The 20,655-nt window shown below is 41.8% G+C and overlaps 1 protein-coding gene across 1 annotated transcript in view; it reads left to right on the forward strand.

The window, feature by feature from the left end:
* Nucleotides 1-20,655, forward strand: part of TAPT1 (transmembrane anterior posterior transformation 1) — a 61,245-nt gene that overhangs the window by 30,942 nt on the left and 9,648 nt on the right. The window contains exons 4-11 of the mRNA XM_065913945.1: nucleotides 7,002-7,164; nucleotides 9,940-10,075; nucleotides 11,895-11,992; nucleotides 12,178-12,247; nucleotides 16,410-16,490; nucleotides 17,774-17,883; nucleotides 19,363-19,422; nucleotides 19,943-20,011. Coding sequence (XP_065770017.1) covers nucleotides 7,002-7,164; nucleotides 9,940-10,075; nucleotides 11,895-11,992; nucleotides 12,178-12,247; nucleotides 16,410-16,490; nucleotides 17,774-17,883; nucleotides 19,363-19,422; nucleotides 19,943-20,011 — 787 coding nt within the window. The remainder of the gene's footprint in view (nucleotides 1-7,001; nucleotides 7,165-9,939; nucleotides 10,076-11,894; nucleotides 11,993-12,177; nucleotides 12,248-16,409; nucleotides 16,491-17,773; nucleotides 17,884-19,362; nucleotides 19,423-19,942; nucleotides 20,012-20,655) is intronic.

Raw genomic sequence — 20,655 nt, forward strand, 5'->3', positions numbered from 1 at the left:
TGCTGGCTGCAGCCCAAAACAAACAAACAGACTTACTGTCTTCCTAGTCTCTTAGTTCTTAGAAATTATACCCAAAAAGTTGGGGATGGAGGAAAAAGGATATTTGTCAAAGTGATCAGGATGCTGGCTTAAGCGCAGCGCAGTCCGCAGGCCTTGGTGCTGTGTTGTCAGGGTCCCGTCTGGCCAAGGGCTGGCACGGCCCTCCTTTCAGAAATGGGATCAGCACTTCACCTCCCGTTTGTGCAGTCACGTCTGGCACGGCGTTTATGGGGCCTGTGGAAGCTGACAGTCTCCCAGGCTTTCTGCTTTAGAATGGACTCTCTGCATCCACTTCTGAATCTTCCGTAAACCGGCCACAGGGTTTGGCTTGGGGGTTTTATCGGCCCTGTCATGAAGCCGACTCGCTACCTTTCATTCAGGCTGAGGCCGGGGCCACTCAGCAGCCCTTACGGAGGCCGGCGTGTATTGTGGCTGCTCCACTGGCGGGCGCTTTGCCAGCCTCTGACCCTGTGAAAATATTTTTTATTTTGAGATGTTGGCAGGGTAATTTTTCTTGACTCTGTGGTTGTATGCATGTTATCTGCAAAGGGTGCACTGCTTCCATAAAAAGTTTACACCCACCCTTAGCAATTTCAAGTATAATTAGGTGAAAGTTATTGCTAATGAATTAACAATCTTGAAAAATCTTTGCCCTTATATATTTTGTTATAGGTTAAAATAGATACATGCAGGTTCTCTAAAAGCCTGTTGATTTATGTTTTTCTTCCCTCTTTCTCAGGTAGGGTAGTATAATTTTGGGAAAACATTTGAGAAAATTCTTGAATTTGGATAATTTTTTAAATGAGAAGATGAGAATGAAGTCTTGATTTATTGTATGAGATATCTTTGTTTCTTGACAGAATGAAAGTATTCTGTTTTTAGAAAAGTTGACTGCTCTACAGTATAATGTGCTTCATGCTAAAGAGGCATCCAGTGTTATTTTTCTGAACCTATAGGATAAATAAATAATAACAGTTGTGTGTCTCTCTCTAATTTACCTGGCATTTTTATGAATCCTTTTTCTTCCTCCAAGCTGTGACTTCATTTTGTGTTTTAGAATCCTCAGTCTTAACTTGAGTTAAAAGTTGAGGGAAGTTGTAGAGAAAAATGATACTATCTGGTGCCAAGAACTGATAGTTTTGAAAACTTTGCTACGATATTTTAGACAGTAATAAGTGTAGCTGAGGTTTAAGTAATAAATGCTAAGAGTATTTTTCTTTTACTGTTAGAGCAAATAAAATACGTGCAAGTAAATTTTACTGATTTCTCGCCCTGGTTTTTAGCATAATATCTCTTATTGGAGGCTTCATGTACCTTTCTGTTTTTAAGGCAGTGGTAATTTACCCCACAGAAATCTCTCATCTCCTGAAGAATTAGGAATTTCAGATGCTCGAGCTTTCTTAACCTGTTGGGTTTCCTCCCCTGCCTTACTTCCTCCAAGGTAGTTCTCCCTGAAATGAACTTCACACACGAACACACACACACATAAGAGATTCTTCCTCTCTTTAGACATAAGCCTTAATTTCCACCTGGGTGATTCTTGCTACCCTTGTCATGCTCACATCACTTCTCCGGGAAACGCGGCCGGCCGTCATTTCCCCTCCCAGGCTGGGTTTCCGTGCTCATTTGTAGAGAGCGATGTCTTGTTAGAGGGTCTTCCCGCCTCCGGCATCGTCATCCCCTCCTGCTCCTCACCGTGGCGCTGTCAGTGGCGTAGCGACATTACAACGTTCTCTCTCTCTTTCTCTCTCGTAAATCAGACCGAAGGGAGGCGCGCTCTCACTTCCCTTGTAGAGTGGAATGTGGTGTCACAGGGACTCCTCGTGGTGAGTACACCCTGATTTTTCTTCTCTTCTGTTGCCAAATTGACATCAGTACAGATAGATATTGATTATAACGAGAAACAGACATGAGTGTTTGGAGATGGACACTTCGGAAGGAAACGTGCTTCCTTATCTTAACTTGATGATAAAGTTTTGTCCACATTTGTGCAGGATTTGACCAGAATCTCACCTAACCTAGGAAGATCACTTGATAAAATGAATTTCAATTACACATGTTGTCTAGATTTGACATCAAGTCCTTCATTCCCAGTGCTGCATCAGTTCCTTCATGTGAGCTTAAGTTCCTTCCATGTGAGCAGCTTTTATTTTGCATCATTCAAGCACCAAACATAGCTTTATCAAGCCAGTGCTTTTTTTCCTAGTATAGTTTGGAACCATTTTAAAGCCCAAGAAACACTTTAGTCATTCAGTTTAAGCATTTGTAATTAATTTTTCTACTGTCGCAAAGCTTAAGGTGTTCAATTTTCAGTCTTCTAAGTAAGGAAAACCTCTTAATCTCAATAGTTTATTGCAGTTTATTTTAAAATTAGAAAATGACTTCTCTTTCAAAAATGGACACCATTTTCGACTTTTCACTTTTTTCCAATAGTCCTTTGTATTTCTTCATTCTTTCAGTCATACCATGAGCAGCTAAAAGCATTAAGAGAGAAAGAAAGTTAGATCCAGCCTGTGTATTTTGATATGAAGTACCTCACGCTGGTACCTAGGCATGTTTGAACACCAACTTGAAAATGCAGTAGGCACGGATTACCCCAGTTCCCTTGGTCATGGGTGCTGCCTGCTCTTCCTTCCTGATCTTTCTGTTCACTTGTCAGGTTACACTTCAGTCTTAGTCAGCTGAGCACCTCCTGCTGCCCAGGATGAGGAAAACTGCAGCTGATCATCTTTCTGCTCTATCATTCTGTTCACCAAGAGTGCCCTTGAAGCAACGGGGCCCTCTATTGGATAAATGTGCAAATCCAGAGGAAGTATTTGAATGACCGAAAGATAAAATTTAGAAATATAGAAAGTTTTAATTTCCACAAGCTTGGCTTAACCTGAAAGTTTTAAATGTTTTTAAGCTCTGTTGAATTTCTTGGTTAGTATTACTTGTCTTGTGATAACTGATGGCCAAGCTATAAATTAGATCAGCGGGTTTTTCACTTTGTCTAGCAGCTTCCTCCACTACTTTATGTGTTTGTGTGGGATTTTCAGCATTTGCAAAGTGAATTGCAAGTAACTGCTGTTTAATAGGCATTTATGAGGAAGAGCTTCACCCTGAAAGCATTATTCAGGAACCAGTTCAGAGCTGACTGGCAGGGCTGGTGGGTAAGCTTCTTATGGAGTTGGAAACGCATATCATACAGTCATCCACAAATGTCCTGGCAGAGAAGGAAACAAGCAGTGGAATTGGTTCGGGTTGTTTGCACCAGATGAACTTATTCTGAGGTTCGATCTTACTTCAGAGAGGTTGTGATGCCACCTTAGAATTTTTTTTTTCCTTCAATTTTTGCAGCTTTCCTTTTTCATTTACAGGAACATGTATATGATAGCAAGACCCTTTGTTTCTGAACAGTTCTGCTTCTTTTATTTTTTATTTGAATAAATCTCTTTAATTTTTAAAATCAGTCATCTCCGTAGTAACCAGTTATGGTCTAAGCAATGGAACATTTCCACCAAAGCAGAGCCTGCACAGAAAGCAGTGGATCCAGTGGAAATAGTCCTTTTTTTCCCCTCTCTTTTTAGAAACAAAGAGCAAAAATTATAGCTATATTTGGCATTTAGCATAATCATTTTTCCAAATGAGATGACAGTACAGTGATAAATTATACAGTATTAAACTATGCTGCAAGATCAAACATGCTGAGTTGTTCATTCCTGTGAGTTTAAAAAAGTTCTTTTAAAGAAATGTCTAGAATAGTAGGCGGGAGAGAGAAATTGCCTTCTACAGCCAGAGGCCAAGAGTCAGATCCTGGCTCCGCCACTTGTTAATTCTGAACTGTGCAGCTGCAGGCACGTTCCTGATACACTTTGGGAAATTAGGATGGTGATGGTCGCTTCCTCATTGGACCTATAGGATTATTGCAGAAACTGAAAGAGAGAGCCTAGAATGGTGCCTGCCACAGAGGGCCTGTGGCTTGTAGCATGATTCTACAGCACTTCTGCATTTTCACAACCTGATTTAATCCTAGGCAACATAAAGCTAAATTAAAGTTGTTTATGCCAAATTTTGAACTTAGTATCCTCTTGGTTTAAACATTGTGGTATTATTATTTGAGATTGTAGCTTTTCAGTGTTTGGTTCAGTTCAGTCACTCAGTCATGAGTCATGTCCAGCTCTTTGCAACTCCATGGACTGTAGCCCATCAGGCTCCTCCATTCATGGAATTCTCCAGGCAAGAATACTGGAGTAGGTTGCCATGCCCTCTTCCAGAGGATCTGCCTGACCCAGGGATCGAACCCAGGTTTCCTTCATTGCAGGCAGACTCTTTCCATCTGAGCCACCAGGGAAGCCATTCCTTCTTAGAGAATATACTGACTCATTGTTCCATTGTTGCAAATGTTTATAAAGAGACACAATTGAACATATATGTGTTAAAAGTCCCTTCATCTCTTAAAGAGCTTTGGCTGAGACCAGTTAACTGAGTAGATGCCATTCTAGTCCTAAAAGCTCTACAGATTTCTGCTTTAGTTAGTTACCTAAATCCTTTTGGTAATTAATGCAGATTCACTAATACCATCCTGCATTTCATTCCTGTCATTTTCTTTCATTGATAAAACACAGCCTCCAGTGCTGAAGCAGAAGGCCCCAACCATGGCTTATGTGTGCTTTTCAGCATGTACCCATCTGTGCCTGCACTTCTGCGGGCACGTGGGCGGGCGGTCCTGGCAGAGACTTCCGTTTGTGCCCCGGCCGTCCCGGGGGTACAGGCAAACAGTCCAGGGCCCAAGAGTGTCCAAATGTCTCCTTTTCTCGTTGTTTGCATTAGCGATGTTTACCTCCGGCTCTTGACAAATATGTATCTCGGGGCGGGGCGGGGGGTGGGGGTGGCAGCGAATTCCCTTGAGAGTTGCCCAGCCCTTAGCAGAGTTCCGTGCTCTGGGCTCAGTGTCCAAGCTAAGACATAGCTCACTGCAGATTTCATGGGGAAAAAACAGGGCCGCGTCTGCAGGGAGGGAGAAGAGCATTGCAGACAGGAAGGGACAGAGACGCAATGGGAGAGATACGTCAGCCTTGTCCTGGAGGCAGTTTTCCCCAGATTGCCACCTCCACTGCTGAGAAGCACTCCCTTCGGTCTCTTGTGCCCATCTCAAGACCCGGGGTGTGACCTGCACCGTCCTCACCCGTCTCTCCATCTAAGCCCGTTGGTCAGCCCAGGGTCACCCGCTGCTGGCCCTCCCTGGGCGCCGTCTTCACAGAGTCTGCCCCTTCTCGGGGCGTTCGTCGGGTTCCGTGGTCTCCCTGTGAAGAGGCAGAAAGCCATGCCCAGCGCGCGCCGCTGAGGTTCTGCGCGCCTCACCGCCGCCTTACGGCACAGCGCCTGGGCAGCGGTTACCCGTCTTTGCCCAACCAACAAGGATCTTTGGAAGAAAAGCGCCCCTGATCTGAACGTGGCTGAGGGCTCGGCAGGCGCTCAGAGAGTAGGTAGCCGAGGAACAGCCAGTAAGTGGGAGCTCAGGACGCTGGCGGCTCCTGGAAAGGGGGCTTACCCCTTAGTGGGAGCCAAAGTGCCGTCACGGGGGCGGAAGTGAAGCGGCTCTGCACCCCTGATGCAGATCTTCGGGCTTTCTGTTGATCGCACGGTATGTAAGCTGCCGAGGTGGGGGCTGAGCGTTTTCCATCTTGAGGAATCAGCCTGCAATAGACTGAGAGAAAGCACCTTTCCACTCCAGCCACAGGAACTTAACATATCATGACAGACATCTTAATTTCTTCTTTTCTAGTCTATTTTTTCCCTGTATCTAAGGAATACATTTCCATTCACAATTTAGGTGTAGGTCTTTGTACTCTGACCTTGGAAGTAAGGAATGATTCTGCTCATATTACTTAGCAGAAAAAACCATCATTGGCACTTGAGCCCCTGAGGGTTGGGGTACCAGCCTGACGCACAGTGGCCAGCCCGCCATATCCATGGTCCCTCTGTATCCAGGACTCCTCCTTGTCTGAGGTTCCTCATCCGAGGACTCAACCAACCACAGGTCACGTAGTGCTGAAGCAGGTATTTATTGGAAAAAATCCACGTATAAGTGGACCTGTGCAGTTCAAACCCATGTTGTTCAGGGGGCAACTGTATTTCCAACCTACATTCCAGAGGGCTAATGTTTGTAATATAACAACCATCCTACAAACTAGTAAGAAGATACGAGGAGAGAATTCACAGATAGTATAGATAAATATTTAAAGAAGATGTCAGTGTTCTAGTGAGAGAAATTAGCAGTAAAACTGCTAGATTGGATTTCTCACCAGTGGCATTAGCCGGTATCCCTGAATTGATGCACGTGAGCTTCCAGGTGTCTGGTGCAAGTGTAAATTGGTACAACTCCTGCAGAGGGCAGCACAGGTCTTACCAGAAGGACGAAGGGAACGTAACGTGAGATTCCAGTTTTAAGACTTTATCCTATAGATGTGTTTTCACTTGCGAGGTATGACATGTACCTTACATCATGGTCTATAGTTGCAAAAGGCTGGAAATCTGTCAGTGTTATGTTAAATTATGATGCGTCCATGCAGTGGAACACCGTGCTGTCTGTAAGAACTGATCATGGAAAACGGTGTCGAGCGCTATCCCTGTGTCAGAAGGGCCGCGCCAGTGGGGTCCTGGGTTCCTGATGCGCTGGGAGGCCTGTGTCCTCATTGTGGAAACCCATTGCTTCCAGGCGCTCGGGCCAGCTGCCACCTGCCCTCTGTGGTCACTCGTTAAGGTTCCCACTTCCTCTCATTGTAATTCTGGTCTAGTATCTTTACACTCTCTACCTGGGCAGGAAATTTCCTACTGTTGAGTAGTCAGCATAACTTTCCTCGTTGGTGCGAAGCTTTTGTTTGCCGTTTCCTTTGTTTGCTACTGCTTGTAGCAAAGATGGTTTATTCAAGAGCACAGAAGGTGAGACTCACCTTTTTACTACTTCTCGTCTGTTTCAGGGACCGACGTGTGCTTCAGCCCGCCCAGGTGTGTGACATCCTGAAGGGGGTCATCTTGGTCATCTGCTATTTCATGATGCACTACGTGGACTATTCCATGATGTATCACCTGATCCGGGGGCAGTCGGTCATCAAGCTGTACATCATCTACAACATGCTCGAGGTGAGTCCGGCAGGCCCGGGCCACGGCACACGGCTTCCCGCACAGGACACCCCCCGCCGGCTCTGCCAGTGGCGCCTGCAGCCTCTGGGGCTCGTACCGTCGTGGCGGCCTTGTGATAATGCACATCTGATTTAGAAGCCCTCGGACAAGATGGTGCTGGGCGTCCCAGGACACACTGGGGGCAGCCGGCCCACAGGGCACGTGTGTCCCCCGTGGGGCCTCGACGTTTCTGAGCCAGTGCCCCCTTGAGAGTGTAAACTCTCAGATGGCAGGGGAATTTTCCCGATTCGTTGGAAACCCATGTGTGCTTTTTGCTAGAACTGTAGACGTTATGAAGATATTTTTAGAATTATGTGTTTATTGGCTATAATAGATTTATATTTTAAATTGCTTTTAAATTTTCACACATAACAAGTAAACAATTTCCCAGTTTCTCTAAGTATTTAATGCTTTTAATACAATATGTCTTCAAAGTGCACTACACTTTAAAGTAGTCATCCTATGAAAATCTGCATTTATATAAAAAATAAACAGTTATACAAAGCAAAAAATAATGCTTTGCTTTATAGGCAGAATCTTAAGGGTTTTTCTAAATAGTAGTATTAAATATTAAATAATAGTAAATATGTAAATAGTAAAATAACCTGGGTTATATCGTTAACCTTTTAAGATTCAGTTTGCACTTTTCTGTACTACTTTTTGGGGACACCAGTAAGATCTCCCTGTCTCTTAGATTCAGTTCAGTTCAGTCACTCAGTCGTGTCTGACTCTGCGACCCCATGGGCTGTAGCATGCCAGGCTTCCCTGTCCATCACCAACTCCCAGCATGTACTCAAACTCAAGTCCATCGAGTCGGTGATGCCATCCAACTGTCTCATCCTCTGTCGTCCCATTCCCCGCCTTCCTTCAATCTTTACCAGCATCTGGGTCTTTTCCAATGAGTCAGTTCTTCACATCAGGTGGCCAAAGTACTGGAATTTCAGCTTCAACATCATTCCTTCCATTGAATATTCGGGACTGATTTCCTTTAGGATGGACTGGTTGGATCTCCTTGCAGTCCAAGGGAATCTCAAGAGTCTTCTCCAACACCACAGTTTAAAAGCATCAATTCTTCGACGCTCAGCTTTCTTTATAGTCCAACTCTCACATCCATACATGACCACTGGAAAAACCATAGCCTTGACTAGACAGACCTTTGTTGGCAAAGTCATGTCTCCAGTGGGTTTTCCTGACACGTGGTGGACACTTGGGGTGATGTGGGGCTGCTGGCCTCTCTGGTCTGCCGCTGCCTGGGTGGGGACTTCCTGTCTCTTCACAAAACCGCGGCCCTCTATCCATCTTGGTTGCGCCTACATTCATCAGCTGAGATGAGTTGGAACTACAACCCAACTCCCCAGTGCGGGCTGGTTGCCAGGTCAGGTGAGGTGCTGACAGTGGGTTTGGCTGGGTTTGTGAAGCAGAGTGGCCATCCTGCGCCCGCTCCGTCCCATCAAAGAAGAGCCCAGGCCTCCTGTCCCCTCTGGCCGTGTGGGCAGCTCTCCACGTCAGGCCCGCTGCCTCCTCCCTGGGGGGACTGCAGCCGGCCAGGCTTCTCCCTCCCCCCAAAAGCTTAAGAAAGGTGCCTCCTGTTGTACAACGCCCCCCACAAGGTGCTGTTGTTGCTGTTATCAGGAAGTGGGCCAAGCAGGAGGATCCATGAATTGCTGATCCCAGTGGTTTAAATACTCGCTCACTCTGTAGACCAGTCACTCTGTAGTTGAGTTTAAGCATAGTGGACCAGAGTCCAGGCTCTAGAGATAACTCTCTCCAATCCTGGTTATCCTGCACGTGCGTCCAGCTGCTGAGCAATTCTGCTCTTCAGCTTGACATCTGTGAGATGGAGATACTAGGAGAATTACAAGGATTCCGTGAGACAGCACATAGAAGGAGCCTAGCACAAGCCAGGTGTGTGGTGGGAGCTCCCTTAATGGTAGCTGTCATTTCTTCATTCAGCAAGTGTTTAACCAGCACTTCCTGCATGCCGAGATCCCCAAGAGCCCGAGGTGGACCAGCCTAGTCCCATGGCTAATACTCCACAGGTGGGAGAGAGGCAGTGATAAATACCATGATGAATAGGCGGGTGAGAGAGAGGCAATGATAAATACTGTGACGAAGAGGAACAGGGTGACGCTTTAGAGACCGTGGGAGCCACCAGAGGTTGGATGGGCCAGGAACGTCCTGTCTCAGAATGTGATGTTCCAACTGAATCCTGAATGATAGCCCTCCTTTTTTCTTTTTTATGTGCTTCTCTTTATCTATTGAACTATATTCATGGAGATCAGTACTTGAAAATGTCTTCCAGGAATAAATTTGCTTATTATATTCTTATATGATAAACCTCAAACAAATCACAGCTATTGTTACTTAGCAATATTAGGTATAAGGAGAATGGGTCAAATGATATTTGTCCTTAAAAGTTTAAGTTTGAGTCCTGAATTTAAATTCAAAAAGTTAAAACCAGAAGAACTATGATTTTGATGTGTCCTCTCCCTTTTATTTAATGACTAAGATTTTCCTTGTTACAAATGTGGCTAGTTAGACAAATTCTAATTCAGTTAGTATAACACTTGGGTGTTCAGGTTGTGTCAGACAATAAGAAAATGTGAACGATTAAGGAAACAAAGATCCTGCCCTCTTTTGGAGCTTATCTCCTCCAGTATTTGTGTTACCCCTGAATTTTAATAAGATGTACAGATGGCATAGTAAGAAACATGTTTCCTTAATTTTTCTCTTTAGGTAGCAGATCGCCTGTTTTCCTCATTTGGACAAGATATATTAGATGCTCTCTACTGGACAGCAACGGAGCCCAAAGAAAGGAAGAGAGCCCACATTGGGGTGATTCCCCACTTTTTCATGGCCGTCCTCTATGTCTGTATCCTTTCAGTCTTCTCGGAAATGCCAACCGTCAACGCGTATTTATACTATTCTGTTTGGTTAGCTGTTTCTCACACTTAAAGAGGTGTGTGTGTATGTATCCTAAAGATTAATGTGAAATGTCTACTTTCTTTTGAGAAATTGGTTATAATAGTCTACTTAGTCCTTGAACAACACAGGGGCTAAACCAAGTATGGGGCTTCTCTGGTTGCTCAGTGGTAAAGAACCCACCCACCAGCGCAGGAGACAGAGAAGATGCAGGTCTGATCCCTGGGTCAGGAAGATCTCCTGGAGAAGGAAATGGCACCCCACGCCAGTACTCTTGCCCGGGAAATGCCATGAACGGAGGAGCCTGGTGGGCTACAGTCCACAAGGTCGCAAAGAGTCGGACACAACTGAGCGACTGAACAGCGGCAGCAGCCCGAGGGTGAATTACAACCAGTCTCTGTGTCTGAGGGTTCAGCCGCCAGCAGGCTGTTCAGTCCTGCAGTGTTTCACTGTTTAAAACTACCTGTGTGTAAATGGACCCATGCACTTCAAACCCATGTTGCTCAGCGGTCAACTCTAACTGTATGTTAGAGAGTCTCATGTGTGCATGCCCCTTTAAACTGCTAGAAACTGGTTATAAGGAGGGATTTTAGAATAAAGAGGTAGTTATATTCATACATACTTCAGATTTATATAGCTCTATGTAGTTTTTTCATACTTAGGTTAGAATTTTATTAAGTTGCTCTTAAACCTATGAATTCTTTGTTATAACCTTCAGCTGAGAATGTATGCAGTTCTTCAACAAAAAATAAATGAAAAAATAAAATGTATACAGTTCATCTAGAAGTAAAATTTGAAATTAGCTGAGGAGGAATTTTAGAGGTTTTCTTTCCCCCTCCCTCACCTCCATCTGAAAGCTTTTCTTTTGGAGAATAGATGTTTTACCATGTAACACAGTGTGCACTTGTATGTATACTATACATGCCTGTCTGTTTACATATATGTGCATACTCACAGTCGTTTCATATGGGAGCAGGACTGGTTCACAGGAATGTGTCATGTGGGTTTTGTTTTGTACTGTCTTTGAAAGAGCAATGCTTAAAAGAATTGGATTAACATTTGGGAAGTTAAGGGACTGTATGGGAAAAATGTCTGTGGCGAGTAAAAGATTGTTTCAGACACAGTGGAACCAAAAGTTACTGTTCTAATTTAAGCTCTTCCATGGAATTTAAGCTCTTCCACAGGCGATATAATTCTAAAACTCATGAATGTCTTCTGAACTGGCATCTGAAGAAGAATCTTAATTACCAGACATTTCTGACTCCTGCATTCCCCATCCCCCAACGAAAACCAGAGAGGAAAATCAGTTCCAGACTGACTCTCACTTTATGTTCTTTTCTGTTTTAGGATGCAAATTATCGGAATTCACAATGTATATATCTAAGTCTCTTCTTTCAGTATTTACCATAATGTATTCCATTATTTAAAAAACTTTTCTGAGATTCCATTTCCCAGGCATCGTGCCAAATACCACAGCTCCAGAAAGAGCAAGATGGCTGTCCTCCAGAGCTCCCCATCTAGTTGGTTGGGATCATTTCTGCTTTTGTTTGTTTCATAGTTTATTTCATAAGTTTCTTATCCCGTCAAATTTGTATCAACTATAGCTAATAGGGAAATTACAAAGATAATAAAGTACTTGTGTAAGGCATGATTTAGAAAGCATAGCCATAGTTTTCCCCATTATAAACTTCTGAGATTTTAATAGCATTATCTGTTAACATAAACTGGAAACAGACTTCCGTCTTTCCCTTGACATCGCTTGCTGCTAGTTCTGCACGCCATCCTCATAATGGTTCAAGCAACAACGCTGAATGTGGCTTTTAACTCACACAACAAGTCCCTGCTCACTATCATGATGTCTAATAATGTAAGTATGAGATTTTATTTTATATTTTTGAGGTTGTATGGGTATGTTAACAGCAGTCTTCTAGATGGGAGAAAGTTTTTTTTTTTTTTCTTAATTGTTACTTATTCTGGCAAGTTTCACATATGGTGTGTCAATTTTTAAAACTGTGGTAATGATAAAGATGACTTTTGTGTTTTCTGTTTCAGTTTGTTGAAATTAAAGGAAGTGTTTTCAAGAAGTTCGAAAAGAACAATCTTTTTCAAATGTCAAATAGCGGTATGTACAATCAGATTCTACTTGAAGCTTTATGCAGTGTTACTGTGTAATTCATTCTGAAACTCGTAATGTCACATTTCCAACAGGCCACTACTTCTTTGACTTAAGCTGTGTTTTCTCTTAACTCTCTCAACATCTTCACTAAGTTTTTTGTATTTTGGTTGTTGTGATCTTGAGGATGTTTAATATAATAAATAATTACAGGCATTTGTATAGTACTTTACCATACTATAGCACAAAGTGCTATACAAATGCCCGTAGTTATTTATTATCTTATCTTTCTAATTCAGAAATTTCTTGAAAGCTGCTGCTATAACTCCATTTTACAGATGTGGAAACTGAAGCACAGAGGAAATGATGTGACTCGCTCAAGGTCACTCACTTAGCCATAGAGAGAAGAATTATGACCACAAACCTCAGATTGACTCTTAGGTCTCAGCTTTCTCAGTTATGACTTACTGCCTCCTTCCTAATTCTGCAAAGTGTGAGGGCACAAAATGTATCCCAGAAACATTATCATAATATAGTTGTCATAATCAGAGCAGCAGTGCCTTGGTTCTCAAGGTGTGGCCCATGGATCCCTGGATGGGCGTCTGCGAAGTCAAGACCGTTCTTGTGAAGATGCTATTTGTCTCATTCACCACGTTGCCATTTGCACCGGATCGTTCGGTCCAGTGGCTGCCCGGGCGTGTCAGTGACGCCGAGGCGCGTCCAGCACTGAGGGCCAGCGTGAGATGCTGCAGCTGCTCCCGGAACCCTCGGGGGGTTTCTTCAGCCCTGCACGGCCACCTGCCCTATCACCCAGCAGCGGGAGCATGGTTTCACAAAAGGACCTGTACGAGAACGGTTATGGCAGCCTTGTTCACAGCCCCAGATAGAAACAACCCAGACCCTCCTGTTCAGAGGAAAGCAGATGAATAAATGTGTGTGTCTACACTGCGAACACTGCTCAGCAGTTAGAACCACTGTGTTTTCAACCGTATAGAGGAATCTCAAAAGCTTTATGCTGAGTGAAAAGAGGCCGGACGTAAATAAGTGCATGCTGTGTGATTTCATATTTATGAGGTTTGTGATCAGACAAAATTAATTTATGACAATAGAAATCAAACTGATTGTTTACTGGGGATGGGGATTGGGTAGGAAGGGGTGTGAGGGAACTTACTGCAGTGATGGAACTGTTCATGTTTTAGTTATGGGAATGGTGGCAGAGCTTATACATTCATCAGAACCCATCAGATTCTACACGTAAAACTTCACATGTGTGTAAATTTTACCTCTGTATTAGGCAAGGAAAGTAATGGCATATGAATATATTAAAGCAAAGGAACGGTTGGAATTATAGGAGATTTGATAACTAGGCGGGGAACAAAAAGAGCTCATGAAAAACTTCAGACAGTCTGTGGAACAGTGGTAAAACCTTAGACCTCGAAGCTGTGAGAGGCAGTATTGGCTTGTGCCTTTCTGTTCGGTAACATTCTTTCGAATGTGTGCTGCCAGTCTCTGTGAATTTGAAATGAAAGAGGAAGGGGAGAGACAGGAAGGAAGCTGAGATAAGATTTCTTCTTCTGTGGAGGCAGCTATAAGAATTTCACTTGTAGCAGAAATCATGCTGTTTTTACGTAGTAGCCTGATTTGAGTCGGCACTCTTTGTAGAGCTGTAAACTAGGCTTGCAGGTCTTTTTAAAGTTTTAACAGTTTTTAGTCTTTATTGTGTGGAGGAGATTGTGAACAATTTTCAACCTTATCACCAGTATGTTGAGATAATTAATGTCCCCTTTCCTTTCTTTTAGAAACAAGTCCCCAGAATTATAACCTCTTAGCTTAGAAAAATTAGGAATTTAGTATTTCAGTTTTCAGAAAGCTCTGAAAACAATGGCATATTGATCAAGCAATGCATGTGAGTTTACAAGAAATTCAAGAGTATATTATGGCACAAATGGTTAGTAATCAGCTTGAAAAGTCTTTCTTTTTGTTAGAGGTAGAATAGTTCATGTTACAGTGCAGTGTGGCCTGCCTTGTACCCCCTTCTATCTACCTTCAAGTTTTACAGCAAATTAATTTTACCTAAGGCAGCATTAAAACCCATTCCCACATAAGAAAAAGAAAATCTCTCCGAGTGAGAGATGGCACGTACGTGGGATCAAATTCAGAACCTTGAACGAGTTTAATGTTGAAAACCTAGTTTGGAAGCTTTCAGTTCAGTTCAGTTCAGTTGCTCAGTTGTGTCCGACTCTTTGCGACCCCATGAATCGCAGCACTCCAGGCCTCCCCGTCTATCACCAACTCCCGGAGTTTACTCAAACTCATGTCCATTGAGTTGGTGATGCCATCCAGCCATCTCATCCTCTCTCGTCCCCTTCTCCTCCTGCCCCCAATCCCTCCCAGCATCAGGGTCTTTTTCAGTACGTCATCTCTTTGCATGAGGTGGCCAAAGTACTGGAGTTTCAGCTTCAGCATCAGTCCTTCCAATGAAGACCCAGGACTGATCTCCTTTAGGATGGACTGGTTGGATCTCCTTGCAGTCCAAGGGACTCTCAAGAGTCTTCTGTAACACCACAGTTCAAAAGCATCAATTTTTCAGTGCTCAGCTTTCTTCACACATCCATACATGACCACTGGAAAAACCATAGCCTTGACTAGACGGACCTTTGTTGGCAAAGTAATATCTCTGCTTTTTAATATGCTATCTAGGTTAGTCATAACTTTCCTTCCAAGGAGTAAGTGTCTTTTAATTTCATGGCTGCAGTCACCATCTGCGGTGATTTTGGAGCCCAAAAAATAAAGTCTGACACTGTTTCCACTGTCTCCCCATCTATTTCCCATGAAGTGATGGGACCAGATGCCATGATCTTAGTTTTCTGAATGTTAAGCTTTAAACCAACTTTTTCACTCTCCTCTTTGGAAACTTTATCCTTCCAGTTTATTGCCTGACTGTGCATTTTCTTTCAGAGAATTGTCCAAGGACACGCGAAATAGTTTAGTTAATAAAACCCAATTTTTTAACTTTTGGTCCTTTCTTCCACTTCATGTCAGTGTAAGCCCCAGCTGAGTATGGAATCTAGGCCTTTCTGATTTGGGTTCTTAATATGAAGAGTTTTACATAGTTTTTAACCTACTGACATTGTAAACTGTACATTCAGAAAGATCCTCCAGGCGTTACATTGGTTTGAAGTATGGTTCCAGCTCAGGGTGATTCTGTTTAAGTCTCAACATAAACCTGTGTACCTGTATTTATTTAGATAACTGTTGGAAATGAAATAGTCACTTCACGTTTAAAATGTGATTGTAAATACATTAAAGCATATCCCTGTTAGTGGTAACTTAGAAAAAGGAGATTAATGATTTGAATATCAAAAATATTTTTAAAGCATTAATCACCAGTGTTTTTAAGCTCCTTAATAGCGATTAAGAGAAAACATTCCCATTTTGGTAGAAATTTCACTTTTTAACTAACGTAAGAGTTCACCCCAAGTCAGACAGATTTATTTCATTCCATTTCTTGATTGCATAGTGTCTTAGATGATGATAACAGGTTAAAAAGTGAAATGTGTTAACTAGCCCTTAGCAGGAATTTAGTTTTTTCCTTTTATTAAATTCATTCAGAGTAAGCTCAGAATACTTAGTAATTAAGGTTACTATCCTCATGAAACCTAATTTTTGCCTTGTTTTATTCTCCTAAGTTCCCTCAGTAACGGTGTTGGCTTTGTTAGCTAGCTAAAGGAGTCATCCAGTTGGTTGTTGTATTCCAGACCTGAAATACTTACCAGATCGGAAGCAGTCTGGGAAGCAGGGGTTTTATGTTACCCAAAGTCTTGTATTTTACTCTCTGCTTCTATTTTTTTCTTCTTTTGTAAAATGAAAACAGTTTCCTTATGTCCCCAAAGACCATTGGAGGAATTTGACTAAGTCTGACCAGATAGATTGTTTGAACATTTTTTGAGGTTTGTAGAGAACTGGCATTTCTGTACTAGGATTATGTTGGTTTGAAAGAAATAAATGACTTGCCAGTGTAGCACCACCCTATATATAACATATTTATTTCACAGACATTTACACTGTTAGACAATTTTGTCATATTCTGACTAAAAGAAAATTATTTTAGACACATACTATAGTATTATATTATTTATATATACTACTTTTATGTTAAACTTTTTTCCAGATATTAAGGAACGATTCACAAATTATGTGCTTTTGCTAATAGTATGTCTGAGAAACATGGAGCAGTTTTCTTGGAATCCAGGTAAGGAAGTCTTAACAGTTTTATTCCTGAGCGAAAAATCATTCTCTTCCATGGAATAAAATGAGTACACAGAAAAGTGCAGAAAACTCCAGAAGCCTTTAGCTGGTCCACTCTTCACATGTAGAGTGGGTTGACTGTGCCCTGTGGGGGGTGGGAGCTAGACCCCCCACAGTAGCCTTTGGCCCAGCATGGTACCTGTGGTAAAGAACCTGCCTGCCAGTGCAGGAGACGCAGGTTCGACCCCTGGGTGGGGAGGATCCCCCGGAGCAGGAATGAGAACCCGCTCCAGTATTCCTGCCTGGAGGAGCCCGTGGACAGAGGAGCCTGGTGGGCTCCAGGCCCTGGGGTCGCAGAGTCAGGCATGACTGAGCGCGCACCCGGCTCCCGCGGACCACACCGCACCTCCGCAGCCTGTGCCCAGCGGCCCTGCTCGGCCAGGCAGCGTAGATGCTTTCTCTCCCGGAGACGAGGAAACTGGGGCTTACTAATAGACAGTTTCCAGCGTCGGTAGCCAGTCAGTGGCGGAGCTGATTGTCAGAAGAGGTCGAGGAGCCCTGACTGAAGCTCAGCACCTCCTTCCTGGTCAGCAGGGGCCCCCAGCCCTGCAGCCTCCACCCGCCGCCAGCTGCCCCTGGGCGGGATTGCCGCGGGTCCCCGCCAACATTTCTGATCTTCCTGCTCTGTCCCACTTGTGTATCCTTCTTCAAGGCCTAAGCAGATTGTCCTGCTGTTTGCATTTGTTAATCAGGCACTTGGTACTGAGTTGACGTTTTAATAAATACAGTAAAGGTGAGCAAATCTGGCAGGTTACCTCTGTATGACGGTGAAATAAAGGATGGATCAGTATTGTTGAATCTTAGTGATCAAAGAGAGGAAAAAACGGTTCAGTTGACTTTAGCACATTGTCCTCCCAGTTATCTACCATCACTCTGAGGCAGCCCGAGAGGTTTAGACAGAGCCTCCTCACTCACCATCCCACCAGTCGTCCTGTACCTCTCCCCAGGGAGAGGCCGGGCTCCGCTAACCCTGGCGCCCCCCTCAAGGCCTCCTCTGTACCAAGCATGGAGTAAGCACTTGTTGAGTGACTTAGCCTTTATCCTGATAAGATATGACTCTTCCTGATAATTAATTCTATGCCGGTTCTCTCTCCATTATCACTTATTGAAAATGTTACAGTTTTGCCCTGTGGAGAATGCAGATTTCTCTGGTAGCCTGTGATAGGATGTTATGGACTCTATTCATATTAAGAGATGTAACTGTCTCTCTTCTCCCCTACTTTATAGATCATCTCTGGGTGTTATTTCCAGATGTCTGTATGGTGGTCGCATCAGAAATTGCTGTGGATATTGTAAAACATGCTTTTATCACAAAGTTCAATGACATCACAGCAGATGTATGTATTTTAATAAACAATTCAATGTTTGGTGTTGACTTGTGATTAGTATCATAAGGTTGTAGAATAGCAAGTTAAGTTTACTAAATTTATGAGTACGATAGAAAAGTACTACAGTTTTAAAGTTAGAATTAGAATTTTAAATTTCTAAAAATGATTATGCTGCCAAAAGTACATTATTTCAATGTTAAACAGTTCTGTGTCTGTACTTTCCGGTAGAGGTATAGACTGACCAGTAAGTTGAGATCAGGGTGTCTGTCACTAACTAAAACCATTATAAACTGTTAATACCATCATAACCCGTCTCATTAAACTTTTAAAAATCACGTTCCTATTTAAAATTTAGATATCAGAACCTCTCTCTTTGGATTGTTCAGTATTTTATATTTTAAAATTTATTTTCTTTTCTCCTGTGATTATGAATAGGTTTTTGGTAAGTCCTAGAAGACAAGCACCTTATATTTTTCTACTGAAAACATTTGTTGGAACTTTGAGAGATTTGTTTTATGTTACAACCAGGTATTTTGTAGCATTTCCAAAAATAGAAATGTGTCTGTAGGCTTGATATAAACAAAATGAAGCCTACTCACTCAACCATCCTACCAGTCTAGTTTTCAAGAGCAATGCTTATTCCTAACCTAGGACCAAAATGAATAGTAATTTACCAGTATCTCAATTTGGTTTGGGTTGTGTATGCTTATTGTCATATTTTACAAGAGAAAGACCTAAAATGCAATGCAGTTGCAGCTGCTACAGTCGATGATGGGATTATGGCATTTCTGAATGTTTTGATATCCTTGAATAAAAGATGATCATGCAGTTTTTTTGCAAAGACCGGATATAACAATTTTACCCTTCACTCTCTTGGCTTCCTCAAAACAGGAATCCCTTTTCATGCGACATTTTCTCAGTAACCCAAGTCAAAGCTAATAACCTTGATTCAAATATTTAGTGTGTTTTGTAGTGGAAATGACAGTTTACAAGTGCCTTCAGGACTACCGTGTTCTCCAACTCAGCTTAATACCATACTTAGCATTCACTCTTCAAAGAAGATATCATTATCATTAGATGTACAATAGTAATTTTTAAAACTGTTCATTTAATTTATAATTTCAGAATTACTTTCTGTGCCTTGCACTACTTAAAATAGCCACTCTTCCTAAAAGTCTAAATTCTCAACGACCATAAACATTGAATATTTATCCCTCTTTAAAGGAAACCTTTAAAAGGCCTTGAACCTAAAAAAAATAAATAAATAAATAAATAAATAAATAAAAGGCCTTGAACCTATCAAGGGGAATTGAGGCTCTTTTTCACTCTTATTGTAGGTGAACAAATAGGGAAAAACAACCCAGATGTCACTTGGCTATTAGCACCTCCTTCCTGGCTAGTTATTGAACATTTTATCTACAAAGTAAATCTTTCCATGTTTTATATTTGCACTATATTACTTAATACCTCATTCTTATTTGTCTTTAGGTCTACAGTGAATATAGAGCCAGCCTTGCTTTTGACCTTGTTAGCAGTCGACAGAAAAATGTAAGCATTATATATAAAAGGCATAATCTGAAGTTAACTGAACAATGGTTTAATTAATTAATAATTTTTTGAACAATAGTGTAGCATGGGATATTAATTAAGGGAAAGTTAGGTAAACCACCTTATTTCTGCTCTTGACACTAAGCATTTACAAAATAATAAAAATAATGCTAATACTTATTACATAGGATATGGTTTCTACAGCATTGAAGCAGTTATGCAACTTTGTATTTTAAAGTTCTTATGAATATTTAGATCACTCCATTGTTTTACTAAATTTCATTATAGGTACTAGGGTCTCTTCTTGCTCACAGTCTCACCTGTTTAGAATATTTGCTGGTGATAAATAAATTGTACTATTTTTTTTTAAGTTTGAAACATTTCTTATTTTAATTACGATAACAATAAGAAACATTACATATAAGCACAGACAGCATTCCTGTACCTGACTTTTCTGATGAATTCTACTTTTTAAGTGCTTATCAAATCCCATGAATCCTTTTCTTCTCTCTCTGTCCAGGCGTATACTGATTATAGTGACTCCGTGGCCCGGAGGATGGGCTTTATTCCTCTACCACTAGCTGTTTTAGTAAGTCCATACGCTTTCTATGAGAGGTGACCGTCATTAAAGAATAGGAATTAATGGATTATCAATCAGTTTGTTCTAAAATGACTTGATAGTAAAATTAAAGGTCCATGACTTAGAAGGAAATTTTGTTTTAAATTATATTTTCCTTTTGGATTTTGAGCCATTTAATGGACAAAAGATGTTAAGGCATATTTTACGTGATAGCTTTCCTAACAATGAGAATATTCATTTTTGCTTATTCACTTGGCAGTGATTTTCCTTTTTGAATGGAAATACCTAGTGGTAGGCATTGAGTGGCCACTGTAACACATGTTGGTGGAAGTATAAGTTGATCCAACATTTCTGAAGAGCCCCATGACAGTATTATGCTTTGATGAAGTAATTCCAGTTCTAGGAATTTCTCCTAAGAAAACAGTCATGAAAGGTAAATGGTGATTTATAGGAAAGGTTATGCACTGCAGTAGCATTTATAGTAGTAAAAATTTGGCAACAGATGAAATAGATTAATAAACATGATTGCTCAAATGAAGAAGTGTTCTATATTCATTATGAGTACTACTTAAATTTTTTTCCAAAGTTTTTACAAGGGAATTTTCTGCTGTTATACACAGGAAATATCATATATATTTTTAAATAATGGCACT

Source organism: Muntiacus reevesi, chromosome 22 (genome assembly GCF_963930625.1).
Source record: "Muntiacus reevesi chromosome 22, mMunRee1.1, whole genome shotgun sequence".
NCBI lineage: Eukaryota > Metazoa > Chordata > Mammalia > Artiodactyla > Cervidae > Muntiacus > Muntiacus reevesi.